At 43.8% G+C, this 20,251-nt stretch overlaps 1 protein-coding gene across 2 annotated transcripts in view; it reads right to left on the bottom strand.

Moving 5' to 3' along the window:
* Positions 1-17,450, bottom strand: part of RB1 (RB transcriptional corepressor 1) — a 307,484-nt gene extending 290,034 nt beyond the window's left edge. Inside the window, exons 1-3 of one of the 2 annotated variants that reach the window (XM_077483264.1) lie at positions 17,203-17,450; positions 7,368-7,482; positions 3,867-3,979 (exon numbers count right to left, since the gene is read on the bottom strand). In XM_077483264.1, the coding sequence (XP_077339390.1) occupies positions 3,867-3,979; positions 7,368-7,482; positions 17,203-17,279 (305 nt within the window). In that variant the 5' untranslated portion in view covers positions 17,280-17,450. The remainder of the gene's footprint in view (positions 1-3,866; positions 3,980-7,367; positions 7,483-17,202) is intronic. The other variant, XM_077483265.1, reaches the window with a different exon arrangement.
* Positions 17,451-20,251: the final 2,801 nt, after the last annotated feature.

The following is a 20,251-nucleotide window of genomic DNA, read 5'->3' as shown; positions in this document are numbered from 1 at the left end:
TCGGTGCACATGTGCCGATGACGCCGGCACATGCGGATACAGTGATTATTCATGGTACCTACAGGTGGTAGTAAAACGGGTTTACAACCACTTTAACGGTCATCTTCAATTAATACTGGTGATTTTTTTTTTTTTTTTTTTAATAGGCCAACTACATTGGGTCAGCCTCGCCTTTACACCCAGAGCATTTGTGAAGTTGAGCGTCATTACTTCTGCAGGGCTCACACAGGGTTGCTCTTTCCTCCACCATTTAATAATATCGTACATATACCATGGTTCCTTGCTGCCTGCAAGCCGATTCCTGTACTGACCCCACTTCCTGAAACTCCTCCTCTCAACATCTCTGTAGTTCAGCAGGTTCTGTGATCTCTGTGACACAGCAGTGCCTACTCATGGCACAGAGTAAATATATGTGACAGAATTCAAGAAAGGAGTATTTAGGGGATTGTCACAAAGTTTAACCGGTTCCCGACCAGCGCACGCTGATGTACGTCAGCAGAATGGCATGGGCAGGCAAATGGGCGTACCTGTACGTCCCTTTAAATTTGCCGCCCTGTCATCGCGCCGGCGGCGGCACACTCGCGGGCTGGGCTGGTCGGGACCCCCGTAAGTCCGGTCACGGGTCCCGCGCACTCGATGGCTGTGGGGATACCCGCGATCGTCTCAAGGGGCAGCTGAACGGAGAGATGCCGTTGTAAACAGCATTTCCCCGTTCTGCCTAGCAACGCTGATCTCTGCTCCATGTGATTGGAGCAGAGATCAGTGTTCACTAAATGAAAGCCCAGCCCCCAACAGTTAGTAACACTTAACCCCTACACTGCCACCCACTGGTTAACCCCTTCACTGCCAGTGTCATTTACACAGGAATCACTGCATTTATATAGCAGCGATTGCTGTATAAATGACAATGGTCCTAAAAATGTGTCAAAAATGTCCGATGTGTCCGCCATAATGTCGCCGCCATTACTAGTAAAAAAACAAAAAGGTTTAATAAAAATGCCATAAAACTATCCCCTATTTTGTAAACGCTATAACTTTTGCGCAAAGCAATCAATCGCTTACTGCGATTTTTTTTACCAAAAATATGTAGAAGAATACGTATCGGCCTAAACTGAGGGAAAAAAAAAAATAATGCGTTTTTTTCAAAATTGTCGTTCTATTTTTGTTTATAGCGCAAAAAATAAAAACCACAGGGGTGATCAAATACCACCAAAAGAAAGCTCTATTTGTGGGAAAAAAAGGACGTAAATTTTGTTTGGGAGCCACGTCGCATGACCGCGCAATTGTCAGGTAAAGCGACGCAGTGCCGAATCACAAAAAGTGGTCTGGTCTTTGGCCAGCAAAATGGTCCAGGGCTGAAGTGGTTAAACACTTCAACATTGTTCAGATTAACAGAAATAGGTTAAAAATAATTGAATCCAATGTGGAAAGTAATACGATTTTAAAATTCTGAGCAAAGAGACTCTTCAAAGCTCATTTACGGCTTAAGAACATTAAAAAACATTTACGTATTCATGACTGGTTACAAGTTCACTTTATCTCCCTGTATGCTGAGGATCTGCTGTAGGTTTGAAATCCATCCACTAGTTTCCCCTCCCCCCGCCTCTCAAGGGATTTGTTTTTTGTTTAGGCTGGCCATACAGTCAATAAATTTAAGGAAGCCAGGGGGGGAAAAAAAAGCCAAACATGTGTTGCATTCAATCAGATGCAGCTGCTGCTCAGGTGTTAAGACAGCCGCTGGCAAATTTATCCATCCATAGCATGGATGGGGAATTTTTTATTTTTTTTTCCCCCCTTCATGGGCAGTTGTAGTCATTTTACTTTAATGTTATACTAGGCATTAGATATCCCCTAACCACAGTAAGAAATGCAACATAATGAAATCTCCTTTGTATTCCACTATCAAATAACTGCAATTGCATTCTTGGTTGTGGCAATTCCCATTGACCCTTTTGCGCTTCAACAACCTAATTATCTTCTGACCGTAATGTTACTAAAGGTATAATTTATTAAAATGCTACAACATCCCAGCTTTGGGTGTCGCCAAATTCCCAGGAAAAAAAAAAAAAAAAACACATAACTGTAGGCGCCTCACAGTCCTATTCAAAATCATTTAGAATAGCTTTCTTTCACTTTATAATATAAAACCATGTATAAGTATTAGTTAGATCGGCCTAAAACATACAATGCCTTATAGCAAAGTGTTTGAATTTTGGCCATAGCAAATTGCGGATACAACTCGAACTCCTTTGTACATTGCTTTCAGGGGACTCTGGACACTGGGGTCAGAACAAACGCAACTAATTAATTTTGCTTGTGAAAACACATCTATAGAGATGTTTTAGTACAGTAAGGCCCCTTTCACACGAACGATCCGTTCAGGTCCGCCTGTCAGTTTTTCAGGCGGACCTGAACGAATGTGCCATAGAGGTCTATGGAGCGTTGGATGTCAGCTGTGACAAGTCCGCCAACATCCGACCCGCTCCGGTCCAAAAAAGTGTGACGGAGGAAAAAGCTATTTTTCCATCCATCATCGGACGACGACGGGCACTGCGGTCCGTCGTCACCTGATCTCCCATAGGGGAGAGCGGCGCTGTGACAGGTCCGTCCCTGCATAGTGTGCAGAGACGGACCTGTCATCTTCCTGCTCAGCGGAGATCGCTCCGGCAATCCCTGCTGAGCAAGCGGATATCCACGGGGCGGATCAGCACTGATCTGCCCCGTGTGAAAGGACCCTTAAGCTTCCTGAAACTTAGCTTGTAAAGGTTAGCAATCAAGTAAATCACCTGAAATACTCACCCACAGCACTTGCGACAGGTCATAACGCTCCTTTTAAATAAAAGAATATGGCACTTTTTCCTTACCGAATTCCCATTATTTTACTCTCAGACTTTACTTATTTTACAGCAGGACTCCAAATTGCAAGTCCTGAGCAACTAGCCAGGCCTTAAGAGTTACTCACCACCAATTGCCCCACCCAACCCCTACCCCGCCCCTGTTTTATGCAGAATTAAGTTACAAAAATAAATATGAACAACTTTCAGTGCCCATCTGTGCAGCCTCACCTCTGCCCACCAATGCAGTCTCACATGTGCACATCACTGCAGCGTGACCAGTGCCCACCAATGCCGCCTTGCCCATCATTGCAATGTGACCTCTACCCACCAATGCAGCCTCATCTGTGCCCATCATTGGGCCAGATCACAGAGCGGGAAAACCCGCTGTAACAGCTTATATTCTAATAGTCGTCCGCTTGTGGTCACACACAGCCCCGCCTCCTGACCTGCGCCTGTGTCAGACAGAACATCGGTCCAGTGCTGGGATGTGATCTGTCACAGTCGCAGGTAAGGAGGTGGGACTGTGTGCGACCTCGAGCAAACGGCAAAACTAATGAAAGCTGTTACAGCGCTGCTTGCCCCCCCACCCAGAGGCAGCACATGCTCGCCTGTGCCCATCACTGCAGCATGACCTCTGCCCACCAGTGCAGCGTGACTTGTGCAGAGGAAGAGGTGAGCTTGCCTGATCACAGAGTGGGGGGATTACCCGCTGTAACAGCTTACATTAGAATAGCCGTCCACCCATGGTCACACAAAGCCCCGCCTCCTGACCTGCGCCTGTGATAGACCGAACATCAGTCCAAAGTTCGGATGTGTTCTGTCTGTCACAGACACAGGTCAGGAGGTGAGGCTGTTTGTGTGAACAAAAGCGGGCCCCCCCCCCTCAGAGGTAGCCCCCATGCTCACCAGAAACAATTTTCCACTCGCAAAACACAAGTAGAAAGTTTGAGGGCTGTTTTACAATAATGAAAAATGTCCGAAGTAGCCAGAATGTCTTTGCATCGTATGATTATTTAAAAAAGGAATTACCTTATATCTACAGCCTTTACGAGTTCTGTAAAAGTGAAGGTCATTTCATCAGCATTGACTGCAGCAATATAGAGACAAAGGCCCAATGATTCTATTTTCTTCATGGTGTCCTGCTGCCAAGAGAATGGAAATTAAATTTTCTACATTTTAAAAGCAAAATAGTAGTTGTAAAACGTAGTATAGCCTTCACACATAACCATGCATGTTGCATAATAAAAAAAACGGGCAATTAGAATGTGACATTAGCAGTGGGAAAGAGTATGCATTGAGAAAGCACAGGCTCTCTTTAAAGTGTACAAAACGCCAAAACTTTTTTTTAATTTTTTTTTTTATATAAATAGAATGTGGAAGAGTTAGAACACCAATTCTTTTCCTTTCTACTTTGCCTCTGAAAATCCCCCTGATAAAAACAGAAAAAAGAAGAAGAAAACAACAGGGCACTTAACTATTCTCTACTATGCTAACCAAAACTAAACATGAGGGAGAAAATAAACATTAAAAAAGAAGAAAGGTCTTGGGTTTTACATTTGAGCACCACTTGAGTCTTTAGTATGGATTTAAAACAGAAGTGGAACAGTGGCTTTTTATCCCAGCACCATTTTAAAATGGAACCAGGCCTCAGCAGCAATCGTGAGTCCTGGCTGTTTAGCACTGGAGCCACTAGCTGGGTTCACCACTAAGCCCAGGAGTCAGTGGCTTCTGATTCTTGTACAGTCTGCTCCATAGCTAAGGACTGTAAACGTTCAGCAAGTCCTGTGTTTTCGGGGGCAATAGCAGAGCTGATGCAGCGTCATACTGTCTCGTTCTGAAGAAACAGATGAGTTCTTGTAATCAATTGCAGCTACCAATATATCTTTATTAGGTGACATTCAGACGACCGCATAGCAGCGGCCACCGAAAAGAAAAAAAAAAAAAAAAATCATTTGATTCTTGCTGGCAGTTGTAAACACTGCTTGCATTCTGTGTACGACCAATGTGAACAATGCCTCTGACTCACCATGGACTCAGCGTGTGCCCAGGGTGATTATTTCTGCAGATTTTGGTTGCAGATAATTGTCCGGTTGGTATGCAGACATAAAACAGAGTGTTGCTGTGTCCAGAGGCAACCGCTATCTGTTACTATTCAGCCAACTGAATGTAGCCTTAAAAGTGATCTTTTACAGCCGAGTTGCATGGGGGGGCTAATCAGGTTCAGATAAACAGGATGACAACTGTGTTAAGTGTTCAATCATCAAATTCTCACGTAAGCAGGCAAATGTTAGTTGGAATTTGAGCAGTCATAAACGTGCAATTGTTCAAACTATGTAATGGCATTGTTCTACCAAAAACACTTCAGTCAGTCGGTCAGATCCCTCCGCACATTTACAGGCAAACAGACACACTCGTTCACCAACCACCTCGACTTACCTACCAGCAATCATTTAAATACATATGAAATGATAGAGGGGGCCAGGCCACCTGTTGACACTTGATAATGTACAGAGTTGCTGAGTAAATGCAGGCCAGTAATCTTTCGGCCCGTGTGTACAGCTTGTCAGAAGAGTATGCTGGGAATCCAGCATCTAATCAGTGCTTGCAGCCAATAGCAAGGGTTGGGATAGCCCCTCGTCAGAACACAATAGCTCAGCGGGGAGATCCCTGCACCAACATCGGACATGTTAGTACGGTGATGTGTACTTACTTTTTCAGCCTGCTGGGTTGCGCGAAGAAAAAGAAAATGAATAAAAATAAAAATAGCCACTTGGTGGTTATGGCATGGGGCCCATCAGAGCCACATCCATCATTCCCCAAATCTGGCTCTTCTGCACTCCTAACTGGGGAGCAATTACGGTGCCCAGTTGGTTGTTCCAAGTGGACAAGAGACAGAACAGGTTGTCAATCAACCTGTTAAAGCTGCAAACCATTTGACTGTTGCTGCTACACTAACCAGTTATTTGGAGGATCACTCCACTCAGGTACAGTCCGATAACACCAACATGGTAACGGATGTCAACCATCAAGAAGTGCACCACGTTTTTATAATTTTATGCTTTCACATGTCGTTCTTGTGGGATGCCTGGGTTAGGTTTATCTGCAACACTAAGGCCCCTTTCACACGGGTGCTCCGATCAGGTCCGTCTGTCAGTTTTTCAGGCAGACCTGATCGGACGCTCCATGCACCTCTATAGAGTAGCAGATGTCAGCGATGACATGGCCGCTGACATCTGTTGGTATGCAATCTGATCCATGAAACGCTATTTTCCATCAGTTTGGAGGATTTGATGGGATGAAAATGGACATGCAGTCCATTTTCAGACACTCTCCCATAGAGGAGAATGGGGCTCCAACAGTTCCATCTCTGCAGTGAGTGGAGACAGACCTGCCATCCACCTGCTCAGTGGGAGATCAACGGATCAATCCCCACATTGAGCAAAATGGAGTACGTCGGGCAAAAAGCCTGTGTGAAAAAGACCACAGTATAACAGAATTTGTTCTTCAACACAGAATATATGAAGTAGTAAAAAAATCATTGTTGGAATTGATCTGTACAAATTAGATGTGATGGGCTTGAGAACACCAACCCCAGAGCATTTCATATTCTATTTAGAACACGTCAAAGTTAGAGGATTGCTGTTTAGCAACTTCTGACAAGTTGCTACGCTATGTGGAGAGTTTCATACAGGTTCTGATATAGATCTGACAAGTTTCTGTTTTCTCAGTCCAAGTTTATTCCTGTGTTAAGCCCTGATGAAAGGGAGTGGTGTTGCCCCCAAAACGTACAGGCTGTGATTTTATGACTTTTTTTTTTTTTTTTTTTTTTTTTTTAAGGATTAAAATTATCTAGGACTCTTATCCACATGTGGTCTGGCACTCCTTTCTATATTGCTACAGTTTAAGCTATCCTTGTGGGAGCAGTCTCGCCGGAGCTCCTGAACTTGTTTAAAGTTTTCTTTCAACTGACTGCTCATGCAAGCCCAGCGCCTGTGAGCATGTTGATCTAAAGTTAGGGGAAAGTCTTTTTAAAACAAACAAGGGAAGAACAACTGCAAACCCAGAGTCAGACTTTTAGACAGAAAGTAGTAGGGAACTTTCTGCAGAACCCAATAACAGACTGGTCCAACACCCTAGAGATCTGAGACACTAAGGCTACACACACCGGGGATTCATGTCGATGGGAATTGTTGTGGCAGGAATCAATTGGCTACAGCTGCGGATGAGAGTGGCTTGGTGCAGCTGCCAGACCTGATCACTAATGACAGGTTTCCAGCATGTTCATCTGACAGAAACCAGCCAAACGGCCATCTTCTGACAGACCAGATAACATTAAACTCGAGCTGAATGTCGAACGTTTATTGGACTGGCTGATGTCTCCCGACTTTCAGCCCGTGTGTACTGGGCTTAAGGTTGGCATAAACAGCACACAGTGGGGCAAAAATAAAACAACTTTAGCATAGTTTTAGTAAAAGCCTCAAAAACACAAATATGAGTAAGGCTCACAATTATAAAGATTTTGACACTTACCAATGATCGATCTGAGGAAAATCTCTTGTATGTCTGCCAGGCTTGCACTTTCACCAGTTCGGATACGTTTAGTTGATTACACAGAGAGGAAAGGACTGGATCATCACATTCAAGTCTGATAAAAAGAAAAAAGTCAAAAATATAAACCCAAGAAGAATCGTGCAGCACTATAACGCAAGGTTAAAGAGAACCATCAACAACTCACAAAAATGCAGGTAAAAAAACAAATAAATAAATAAATAAATCAGCTTCCAGCATTTTTACAATATTTTTTTTTTCTATAGACTTACAATTCACCTCTGACCGCTTCAGAATAGTCAGTGCCCTAGTACAGTCCCTTTCCTCCTTCACAACCGGTAGGAAATATAAAATCTGAATTTTATTGCTTTCTACAGACAGTTACAAATAGTAACAGACAAACACTTGGGGGGCTCACCCTAACTATGCATCGTATTAAAGATTGTGCTGCTACAAATAATAATAGAACTGCAATGTTCTATTTTTAAAAAGGGAAAAAAAAAAAAAAATGCTGACATTCATGTAGACAAATGAGGAGAAAAAAATAAAAAATAAATAAATAAAAACAGGCGTCATCCTGCTTTTAGACAGAAAAAAAGTATTACCGGTATTAGGCCCCTTTCACACATGAAAGATGCAAAACAGACATCAATGCAGCTCTATGGAAAAACAGATATAAATTAATCAATTTACTTGCGCTTCCGTCAACACCCATTTTTTTTTTTTGAATGGATCAATGCCCCATTTGTCTTCCGATAAGCACTTGATGACCAGCGCACACCGATAGACTTCCTAGATTTGAGGACGGATATCGTAATGGCCTCATATTCGGCAGGCAGTCGGCTACAGGAAAGTGGACTCTGAAGCGGATTTGCCGTGAGATCACTTTTATTGGTGGTGGGAGAGGGGCACAACCCCCCTCGGCGCTTACCGGAGCCGTCGGCAGCAGTGGAGGCAATCCGGTCCTTTCACTGGCTGTGTATGGAGACAAGTGAGGTTAAGATGGCCCCCCACCCCCCTTCATGACATTGCAGGGCGAAAGTGACGTCAAAACGTCACTTCCGCCCATAGCTCTTAAAGGGCTTTTTTTTTTTTTTTTTTTTATATTGCATTTTAGTGTAAATATGAGATCGGAGGTCTTTTTGACCCCAAATCTCATATTTAACTACTTAAGGACCAAGCTTCATTTTTCAGATTCGGTGTTTACATGTTCAAAACTTTTTTTTGCTAGAAAATTACTTAGAACCCCCAAACATTATATATTGTTTTTATTTTTTCTAACACCCTAGAGAATAAAATGGCGGTGATTGCAATACTTTTTTTCACACCGTATTTGCGCAGCGGTCTTACAAGTGCACTTTTTTTGGAAAAAATTCACTTAAATAAGAGAACAGTAAAACTAGCCCAATATTTTTTATATTGCGAAAGATAATGTCACGCCGAGTAAATTGATACCAAACATGTCACGCTTCAAAATTGCGCCTGCTCGTGGAATGGCGTCAAACTTTTACCATCAAAAATCTCCATAAGCGACATTTAAAAAAATTCTACAGGTTGCATGTTTTGCGTTACAGAGGATGTCTAGGGGTATTATTGCTCTACCGATCGCGGCGATACCTCACATGTGTGTTTTGACCGCCGTTTTCATATGCGGGCGCTACTAACATATGCGTTCGCTTCTGCGCGCGAGCTTGTCGGGACAGGGCGTTTTAAAAAAAAGAATAGTTTTTTTTTTTCCTTCTTATTTATTTTTACAATGTTTAAAAAAAAAAAACGGATCACTTTTATTCCTATTACAAGGAATGAAAACATCCCTTGTAATAGAAAAAAAGCATGACAGGTCCTCTTAAATATGAGATCTGGGGTCAAAAAGTCCTCAGATCTCATATTTGGACTTAAATGCAATAAAAAAAAAAAAAAAAGACATTGAAAAAACGTACCTTTAAGAGGTATGGGCAGAAGTGACGTTTTGACGTCACTTCCGTCCTCCTATGGTATAGAGACGAGTGGGGGCCATCTTAGCCTCACTTGTCTCTATACCCAGGCACAGACAGGACCCAATCGCCTCCACCGCTACGGTAAGCTGCGGAGGGCGCGGGAGAGCAGCGGGGGGGGGGGGGGGGCACCTCTCCCCCGCCGATAACCTCACGGCAAACCCGCCGCGGAGACCACCATTATCGTACACACGACTGGCCCCTGAAGAGAGGGATATCGCTGTTGTGGCAGCAGCTGCTGCCGTTCCCGAGATATCCCTCTTCAAAAAATGGATGTACATCGTCGTGCGCCAGACGAAAAGTGGTTAGTCCTGTCATACTTTTTTCTATTACAAGGGATGTTTACATTCCTTGTAACAGGCATAAAAGTGACACTTTATTTTTTTATTTTTAAAGTGTAAAAATTAAAAGTAAAAATTAAAAACAGAAAGGTAAAAGAAAAAAAAAAAAAGAAAAAAAAAAAGTATTCATCCGGACGAGCTCGCGTGCAGAAGCGAATGCATACGCAAGTTGCGCCCGCTTATGAAACCGGTGTTCAAACCACCCATGTGAGGTATCGCCGAGATCGGCAGAGTGAGAGCAATAATTCTAGCCCTCCTCTGTAACTAAAAACATGCAACCTGAAGATGTTTTTAAACATCGCCTATGGAGATTTTTAAGGGGAAAAAAGTTTGTCGCCATTCCACGAGTGGGAGCAATTTTGAAGCATGACATGTTGGGTATGAATTTACTCAGCGTAACATTATCTTTCACAATATAAAAAAAAAAATAATTAACTTTTTGGATCAGACGAAAAAAAGATGATGATGTAAACAGTCCAAAAAAATAAATAAAAAGTAAAAAACGGACTCCGGGACTCTAGCTGGAGCATGTGAAAAAACAAATGACAAACTGCAACCATTTTTTTTTCCTCTTTGAAAAAACGTGACTGAACTGATGAAAGGAACGGTCTGCATGTGACAGGGGCCCAAGACTGAGAAAACACACCCACGTGCACATTTTACTTCAAACACAGGACACACTGTCGGAGTGTTGTTATGATTAAGCAAATGGAGCAACAGGTATGACAGCAGTGAGGCTGCAATGGAGAAGTGCTGGTTATCTCGGTTGAGAGGGGGAAGGAGAGGCAATATTGGCTATTTTTAAGTCCTTGTTCATACCATGGTGCAGAGATGTCAGTTTTTCTGCATGCGTTCTGCAAGGGCACAAAAAACATTTGTTCTGTATGTGACCCGTTCACATCACAACACTCGTATCACATGCAGATTTGTATTGTGCAGGAATCTGCAACGGGTATGCAGTTTTCTATACGGGAAAAAAAAACCGACATGACATCAACATTGATCTGAACAGGGCATATAACTGAAATGCATAAAAACTGATGTCAATGTGCACAACAACTCACTGAAAAGCACATGAAAACGGATGTCTCTGCAAGTGAAATCTGCAGTTTTAATGCATATACAGTACCTTGCGAAAGTATTCGGCCCCCTTGAACTTTTCAACCTTTTGCCACATTTCAGGCTTCAAACATAAAGATATAAAATTTTAATTTTTTGTGAAGAATCGCCAACAAGTGGGACACAATTGTGAAGTGGAACGAAATCTATTGGATAATTTAAACTTTTTTAGCAAATAAAAAACTGAAAAGTGGTGCGTGCAAAATTATTCGGCCCCTTTACTTTCAGTGCAGCAAACTCACTCCAGAAGTTCAGCGAGGATCTCTGAATGATCCAATGTTGTCCTAAATGACTGATGGTGATAAATAGAATCCACCTGTGTGTAATCAAGTCTCTGTATAAATGCACCTGCTCTGTGATAGTCTCAGGGTTCTGTTGAAAGCGCAGAGAGCATCATGAAGACCAAGGAACACACCAGGCAGGTCCGTAATACTGTTGTGGAGAAGTTTAAAGCCGGATTTGGATACAAAAAGATTTCCCAAGCTTTAAACATCCCAAGGAGCACTGTGCAAGCGATCATTTCGAAATGGAAGGAGTATCAGACCACTGCAAATCTACCAAGACCTGGCCGTCCCTCTAAACTTTCAGCTCAGACAAGGAGAAGACTGATCAGAGGTGCAGCCAAGAGGCCCATGATCACTCTGGATGAACTGCAGAGAACTACAGCTGAGGTGGGAGAATCTGTCCATAGGACAACAATCAGTCGTACACTGCACAAATCTGCCCTTTATGGAAGAGTGGCAAGAAGAAAGCCATTTCTCAAAGATATCCATAAAAAGTCTCGTCTAAAGTTTGCCACAAGCCACCTGGGAGGCACACCAAACATGTGGAAGAAGGTGCTCTGGTCAGATGAAACCAAAATCAAACTTTTTAGCCACAATGCAAAACAATATGTTTGGCGTAAAAGCAACACAGCTCATCACCCTCAACACACCATCCCCACTGTCAAACATGGTGGTGGCAGCATCATGGTTTGGGCCTGCTTTTCCTCAGCAGGGACAGGGAAGATGGTTAAAATTGAGGGGAAGATGGATGCAGCCAAATACAGGACCATTCTGGATGAAAACCTGTTGGAGTCTGCAAAAGACCTGAAACTGGCACGGAGATTTATCTTCCAACAAGACAATGATCCCAAACATACAGCAAAATCTATAAAGGAATGGTTCACAAATAAACGTATCCAGGTGTTAGAATGGCCAAGTCAAAGTCCAGACCTGAATCCAATTGAGAATCTGTGGAAAGAGCTGAAAACTGCTGTTCACAAAGGCTCTCCATCCAACCTCACTGAGCTCGAGCTGTTTTGCAAGGAAGAATGGGCAAGAATTTCAGTCTCTCGATGTGCAAAACTGATAGAGACATACCCCAAGCGACTTGCAGCTGTAATCGCAGCAAAAGGTGGCTCTACAAAGTATTAACGCAAGGGGGCCGAATAATTTTGCACGCCCCACTTTTCATTTTTTTATTAGTTAAAAAAGTTTCAAAAATCCAATAGATTTCGTTCCACTTCACAATTGTGTCCCACTTGTTGGTGATTCTTCACAAAAAATAAAAATTTTATATCTTTATGTTTGAAGCCTGAAATGTGGCAAAAGGTTGAAAAGTTCAAGGGGGACGAATACTTTTGCAAGGCACTGTATGGTGTGAACAAGGCCCTTAAAGTGGATGTAAACCCCACTCATCCGTTCTAAACTACTGCAGTATTTGTTATTTAGAAGGATATAGATGCCTCCTGCATGTATACTTATCTGTCAAATGTCTCCCCTCTGTCTGCTATGAGACCTGAAAAACTGCAGATTTTGTGGATGGATCTGTTTTCCAGGGCTCAGTGGGTGGAGTCGTGATGTCTGTAGACTCCACGCCCACCTCTACACTCCCCCTATCAACATGCATTTTCTCCTGTGTATTTCTTACACTGAACTTCTGCTATGATCTCTAACATCCAGTCAAAACCCAGAAAAGTCCCCACATAACTTCAGCATGCCAAATCATGCCGAGGTGTGGAACAGCCAATCCTTGCAGATCAGCAGAAGAAAGTAATGGGAGGGAATTCAAAAATAATGCATGTCTCTTAGGCTAATGCACAAGATATGTAAATCACCTGTCACTCACATCAAGGGGGAGGATTTGACAAGGTTTTTCTCCATTTGTCAAGATTTATCTCAATGAACAATAAAAGAGGATTGCTCAGAGCTGGATTAACTATTTGTGGCAAGACTGGGCTCAAATGATAGGAAATCTTATACTCTACATTATGGCATCAAAAAAATAAAAATGTGGGTTTATATCCACTTTAAGCTGGCCATACACTGTTTGAATTTTGGTTGGTTCCTGATGAACTGGGCACCTAATGTGAAGCCCTGTAGGCCCTCTCCTGCCCGACTACCTTTAACGGAAAAAAACAAAACAAAAAGAATCAGGTGGACATTTGATGGACACACAGCAGTCACACCCAATCAGAAGCATCTGCTGTTTGGATATTCTGATAGCTGCCAGCAGTGGCTGTTAGCGTACAATAGAACAGATTTGTCCATCCAGACTGTATCGCATGAATGGAGGAATATGTTACATTTATTTTATTCAGCCACTCACACACTCTCTTTCTCATAATAAAAACAATGTTTACACTTCTCTCCTTGTCTTTTAGCCTGGATTCACACCTATGCATGTTTAGTGCTTTTTGCACTACAGAACGTGTTCCATAGAAAACTATGTTAAATGGACTGCATCCGATTTGCAAAATGCAAAAAGCACTAAAACTGCATAGGTGTGAATCCAGTCTCAAAACGTTATAACGCGTACACAAGACCGTTTTTTCCGTCAGAATAAACTGACGGTCTTTCCGACGGAGTTCCACTGAAACGGACTTGCCTACACATGATCACACCAACGTCTGATCGTTTAGAACAGGGGTCTCAAACTAGTGGCCCTCCAGCTGTTGTAGAACTACAATTCCCATGAGGCATAGTAAGGCTGACAGTTAAAAGCATGTCTCCCCTAGGCAGAGGCATGATGGGACTTGTAGTTTCACAGCAGCTGGAGGGCCGCCAGTTTGAGACACCTGGTTTAGAAGGTGATGACATACAACGGGAATAGAAAAAAGGAAGTTCAATAGCCAGTAGCCAATAGCTGCCCTTGCGTTGTTTTTGATCCGTCGGAATAACGTACAGACGAACGGTTTTCCCGATAGGAATTGATTCCGTCAGAAAGATTTAAAACATGTTCCATTTATAGGTCCATCAGAATTTTTGAAAAAATAAATAAAAAGTCCAATGAAGCCCACACACGATCGGAATATCCAATGAAATGATTCCGGCAGACCTTTTCTGCCGGAAAGTCCGGTCGTGTGTACACGGCATTAGTTTACCTTTACAGAAAAATAAAAAATGTAAACTAACACCAAACACCCTCCCCACCCCATCAACCCAGTCTCCACTGCACTTACACCCGGGGTTGCTGAGCTGCCAGGACCCCTAAAGCTCCAGCAGTCTGGAGATACAAAATACCCACTCTTTTTCAGCGCTTACAGGACGAACCAGATGGATTTTGAGTGGTCAGCATCATAATGTTTGGGAAAAAAAAAAAAAAAAAAAAGAAGAAGGACAGTGGAAACTGGGGAGGAGAGAAGGGAGGGTGTCCGCTGCAAGTTCACCTCTATAGGTTTTCTGTAAAGGTGAACAATTTAAACAACAACTCAGATACAACTCAACAGATCCAGGAGAATAGCTGGATTAGGGTCATCATGCCATGTTTTTTTTTTGTTTTTTCTGCTATAATACATTTCCAAAAAAATTAAATAAATAATAAATCACGTCTTCATCAATTTAGGCCATTAAACGTATATTGATTTGCGCAAAAGTTACAGCGTTTACAAACTATGTGATAGATTTAGGGATTTTTATTTACTAGTAAGGGTGGCGATTCGCAATTTTTAGCGGGACTGTTACATGTCGGCGGACAAATCTGACCCCAAGTGACACCAATACAGTGATCAGTGCTATAAAAAGCACAGATCACTGTATAATTGGCAGGGAGGGGTTTAATATACAATAAAAAGAACCGCTGCTCCAGGTGTATAGAGATAAGGCTGACTGGAGTATCTTGCAGAGTGCTAGCCCCGGCCAACCTCCAAGGGAAACTTGGAAAGAAATGGCTGCACATCCAGAACTTCTGATTGCCTTTTATTTTGTTTCACAAAGATAACACCAAAGACCAGTGGCGGCCCGTCCATAGGGGGCGCACGGGCGCCCCCCTATGGACAGTCAAGAAAAAAAAATGTTTATTTTTTTTTTTTAAACTGGCCCTTTAAAATTTTTTTTTTTTTTTTTTTTTAAAGGTCCATAAGTTTACTGTGTTGGGGCGCCGTACACAGTGCACTATGAGAAGTGCCACGTCTATGCAATCACGAGATTGCAGACGTGGCACTTCATTTTCGGGCTTTAAACCCGCCTTGTGGCACGCTCCATCGCGCCCGTAGCTTCCGTATTAGTATGCATTGCTATTGCCGGGTGCTTTGAGTGACACTCAGTTATGATGTCACTTCCGCTTTTATCTCCCAGTGCGCCCGAGCACAGGAAGCATGGCGAGTGGACTCAACTACTGCTGTGTGACTACACAGTCACACAGAGAGAAGACATCCTTCTCAGCCTGGCTGGTATGCAAGGAAGGAGGCAGAGGAGGTGCCAGGACGGCTGTCACTAGCCACGGATTGCAGTCTGCTCAGGAGGGAGCTTCATTATGAGAAATGTAAGTCATCATCATCAACTGTCTATCTCCTACCCAGTGTCACACACACACACTCACACACACACACCCTGTCTGTCTCACCAAGTATCTATCCATCTATCTATCTCTCTCACCCAGTATCTATCTATCTATCTATCTATCTATCTATCTATCTATCTCTCATTCTCCCCCTCCCACCCAATATCTACCTGTCTGTCTATCTCTCCCACCCAGTGTCTAAATCTGTAGGCCCGATTGGGGGCGAGTGACGGGGGGGTGGGTTTGGTTAGGGCCTTTTTGCGCCCCCCACAAAAAATGGAGCACCAACCGCCACTGCCAAAGACACGTTTCACACATAAGCATTAATGCTTAAGCACAAGATGTATGTGTGAAACACGTGTTATCTTTGTGAAACAAAATAAAAGGCAAATCGGAAGTTCTGGATGTGCAGCCATTTCTTTCTTCTTTCCAGGGAAGGGGTTAACACAAGGGGGCAATAAAGGGGTTAAGGATGTTTTTAAGGGGGGGGGGGGGGGGGAGTGTTACACTGGAGGAAAAGAGATTGCGATTCAGCTGAAACACGATCCCTCACTTTTCCTCCCTGACAGATCAGCAGCGTGCTTTGTTTACATCAGCATACCACTGATCCATCTCTCCTGTGAGCTATCAGTGGGTCGCAGCGGCCATTGCAGCCGCCAGACCCGCTGATTGGCTCCTGCTGTGTCCAATCACAACGAGAGCAGCGCGTGCCCCCGAAACCGTGTACACGCTCAAGTAAGTGATTTTGCACACTCAGGCAGCCCTGCCACAGTAAATGTACATGGTATGGTCCGGAAGCGGTTAATCATCAGTCAACATGACAGGGTCAATGCTGTCAATCAGCTGCTTAGACACAGCAGTTAAAAGTGCGACCAAAGCTTGTTTGGGAACACTTCTCTCATGGGTCACAGGAGTGCTAAAGTGCCTTCCCGTGACCCACAAGAGAAGTATATCCACTAACGTGGCAGTGCCTCTCCAAGCTCTGTTAGGATGCGAACAACATTATCGGGATCCACCCAGTTGCCCATTTGACAGCTGGCCTGCCCTTCTCCAGCCCGGCGCTCCAGTAAGTGCTGGAGGGGCAGAGCGGTGACTGACAGCTGTGCAAGAACTGAGTGATCTGCAGTCATATGATCGCTCCCTTGGTGCCAGGTGTGGGACAGCTGCAGCCATAGGCGGGCACACCCTAATCACCTTGTGTGGTGCAGATTGCCCCTGTTTATCACCACATCTGTGGTTGCAGCATATAAAGGGGGGGTGGGGGTGTGTGTGTGTGTGTGTGTGTGTGTGTGTGTGTTTTTCACAACCCCAAACTTCTCCTTTAAATAATGTCACTATCCGGCCACATATATCCAGGAGAATGGGGTCACTCTGCCGGGTGACCACTGACTTACAAAGACCCCTGCCCTATGACTTCCAGCCCGCTGTCACATCATACACCCAGGTCAGATATGCAATCTATACCTTCCTGCTGTCATTTGCCTGTGTTAGACTGCAGCTAAGTACATGACAGGCACACTTCATCCCTGATCCTATGCTTGTGAAGGGAAGAGGGACACAAGTGTAGAAGGAAAGCTGACCATGTCTCACACACAAACTCACCCAGTGGTCTCGGTGGGGCCCCTCTCCTCCTCCTGGGGCCGGCTGATGGCCCCTTTCCTGGGACTCTTGGGCGGCATGGTCAGGGGGAGCAGCACTCAGTTCGGTCTATGGATATCCCTGTCCGCCGCTCTGTAGGTTCAGCTGCCCGGACCAGTTCCTATACAGAGCGCCCTGTGCCGCTAGTCTCTTCACCCTCCTTCACCTTCTCCCAGACACAGTTTACAGTCTAACCGCGGGAAAATAGATAAAAAAAATGACTTCCGCCTCTTGTTGCCAGGCGACTGTAGCGACGTTTCACTTAAGGGCGGAAGAGATACTGCTGTTGTGATGTCGTGCAGTAGCCATGTTTGAGTCTGGCAGAAGACTGCAGGGTGCACAGGAGTAGTCTTTGACAAATAAAGAAAGTCTGTCTTAGAAGAATATGAAGGCAGACAATGCCGACCTATATCTTCATATTCAGCATCTCTTTCCTATTAAAGGCTCATTTTCAGGACAAGCTGTTAGAACACAAGAAAAATGTGTGAAAAGCAGAAGTTGCTCTCCTGATGACATTAATTCTTTATAGCACCCAAACGTGGCTGCCAGATGCATTTTTTGCACGCCACAAGATGTGTGAAAGTCAACGCCCAAAAAGCTATGGGAGCTTCTTTGCTGTCTTTGTCACACATAGGGTAGGGTTGCCACTGTTTCTTCACATTTGGCTACCCTCTGGACTGCGCGCGCACGACTCCACCATATGCATTTCACCCCTAAGTCCAGGTTCAAGCCCCACCATCCAAGTGGACATAGAACCAGGTTATAATTATGCCGAGCGAAGCGAGGCCGTGCCAGAAGCATGGCAAGCGAAGTGAGCCCGCAAGGGGCCCTGTGTTGGACCGCATATGGCGGCGTCGCGCATGTGCACTCCAGCGGGTAGCAAAATGTGATGGGCGAATGTGACGTGATACCACCTCATCCCTTTAAACCCAGACACATATGAATTACACAGGTTCTGTGCCACAGAACTTGTGGAAACAATATGTGTTCAGGTTTGACAACTTGCTTACTGGGCACTTAAACCCCCCTCCTGCCCAGACCAATTTTCAGCTTTCAGCGCTGATGCACTTTGAATGAGAATTGCACGGCCATACAACACTTTACCAAAATGAAATTTTTATCATTTTTTTCCCACAAATAGAGCTTTCTTTTGGTGGTATTTAATTACAGCTCGGAGTTTTATTTTTTGCTAAACAAACAAAAAATAAATGCAAAATAAAAAATTTTTAAAAATCATGTTTCATAGTTTGTTATAAAATTTAGCAAACAGGTAATTTTTCTCCTTCATTGAAATGCGCTGATGAGGCGGCACTGGTGGGCACTGATAGGCTGCACTGGTGGGCACTGATAGGCTGCACTGGTGGGCACTGATAGGCACAGATAAGGTGGCATCGATAGGCACAGATAAGGCAGTACTGATGGGCACAGATAAGGCGGCACTGATGGGCAAAGATGGGCACAGATAAGATGGCACTGATGGGTGGCACGGATGGGTGGCACAGATGAGTGGCACAGATGGGTGGCACTAAGAAGCACTGATAGGTACCACTGATAGATGGGACTGATAGGTGGCTCTGATAGGTGGCACTGCTGGGCACTGATGGGCACTGGTAGATGGCACTGATGGGAACGGATATGTGGCACTGGGGTGCAGCACTGTTGTTGAGGCAGATTGTGGGAACTGATAGGTGGCACTGTGGGCACTGATGGGTGGCACTGTGGGCACTGATGAGTGGCACTGATGGGGGCACTTTTTTATTATATAGGTGGCACTGGCAGCTGATCACGTGGTAAGGGGTCGGGATCGATCCGTGATCAGGCGAGTCTCATAGACGAAAAACACCAACAAGAGAAGAGCTCAGAAACACGTTCTGGCTGTGCTAGGTGTGAATGGGTCCTGACTGAAACAATCATGTTTTTTAACTAGCATCTGTGATATTTCTTCAATATATTATACGAGGGGAGTTCAATCAAACCTGGGACTTTGGAGTCTATTTCATAAAAGAACAAATTTCAAGGAGTGGAAACTGCATTTATTTATCAACATACTCCCATGTTATATTCTACATACTCCCCTGCTATATTCCACATAATCCCCTGCTATATTCAATATACTCCTCTGTTATATTCCACATACTCCCGCTATATTCAATATACTCCCCTGTTATATTCCACATACTCCCCTGCTATGTTCGATATACTCCCCTGTTATATTTCACATACTCCCCTGTTATATTCCACATACTCCCCTGCTATATTCAATATACTCCCCTGTTATATTCCACATACTTCCCTGCTATATTCAATATACTCCCCTGTTATATTCCACATACTTCCCTGCTATATTCAATATACTCCCCTGTTATATTCCACATACTTCCCTGCTATATTCAATATACTCCCCTGTTATATTCCACATACTTCCCTGCTATATTCAATATACTCCCCTGTTATATTGCACATACTCCCCTCCTATATTCAATATACTTCCCTGTTATATTTCACATACTCCCCTGTTATATTCCACATTCTCCCCTGCTATATTCCACATACTCCCCTGCTATATTGCACATACTCCCCTGCTATGTTGCACATACTCCCCTGCTATATTCATTATACTCCCCTGTTATATTCCACATACTTCCCTGCTATATTCAATATACTCCCCTGTTATATTCCACATACTTCCCTGCTATATTCAATATACTCCCCTGTTATATTCCACATACTTCCCTGCTATATTCAATATACTCCCCTGTTATATTGCACATACTCCCCTGTTATATTCCACATTCTCCCCTGCTATATTCCATATACTCCCCTGTTATATTCCACATACTCCCCTGTTATATTCCACATACTCCCCTGAGCAAGATAGTTAGCTATATAGGTGGATATAGCGGTGTATACTGGGTTCAGAGCACGCACAATCTCCTACCACTGACTGCAAGCTCTATTTAAAACGAGCAAGATAGTTAGCTATATAGGTGGATATAGCGGTGTATACTGGGTT

This window comes from Lithobates pipiens, unplaced genomic scaffold, assembly GCF_037356315.1.
Source record: "Lithobates pipiens isolate NorthernLeopardFrog02 unplaced genomic scaffold, aLitPip1_a1.2 Scaffold_16, whole genome shotgun sequence".
NCBI classification, from domain to species: domain Eukaryota; kingdom Metazoa; phylum Chordata; class Amphibia; order Anura; family Ranidae; genus Lithobates; species Lithobates pipiens.
Note: the sequence above shows the minus strand (reverse complement) of the source record. Positions and strands in the feature narration are given on the sequence as shown.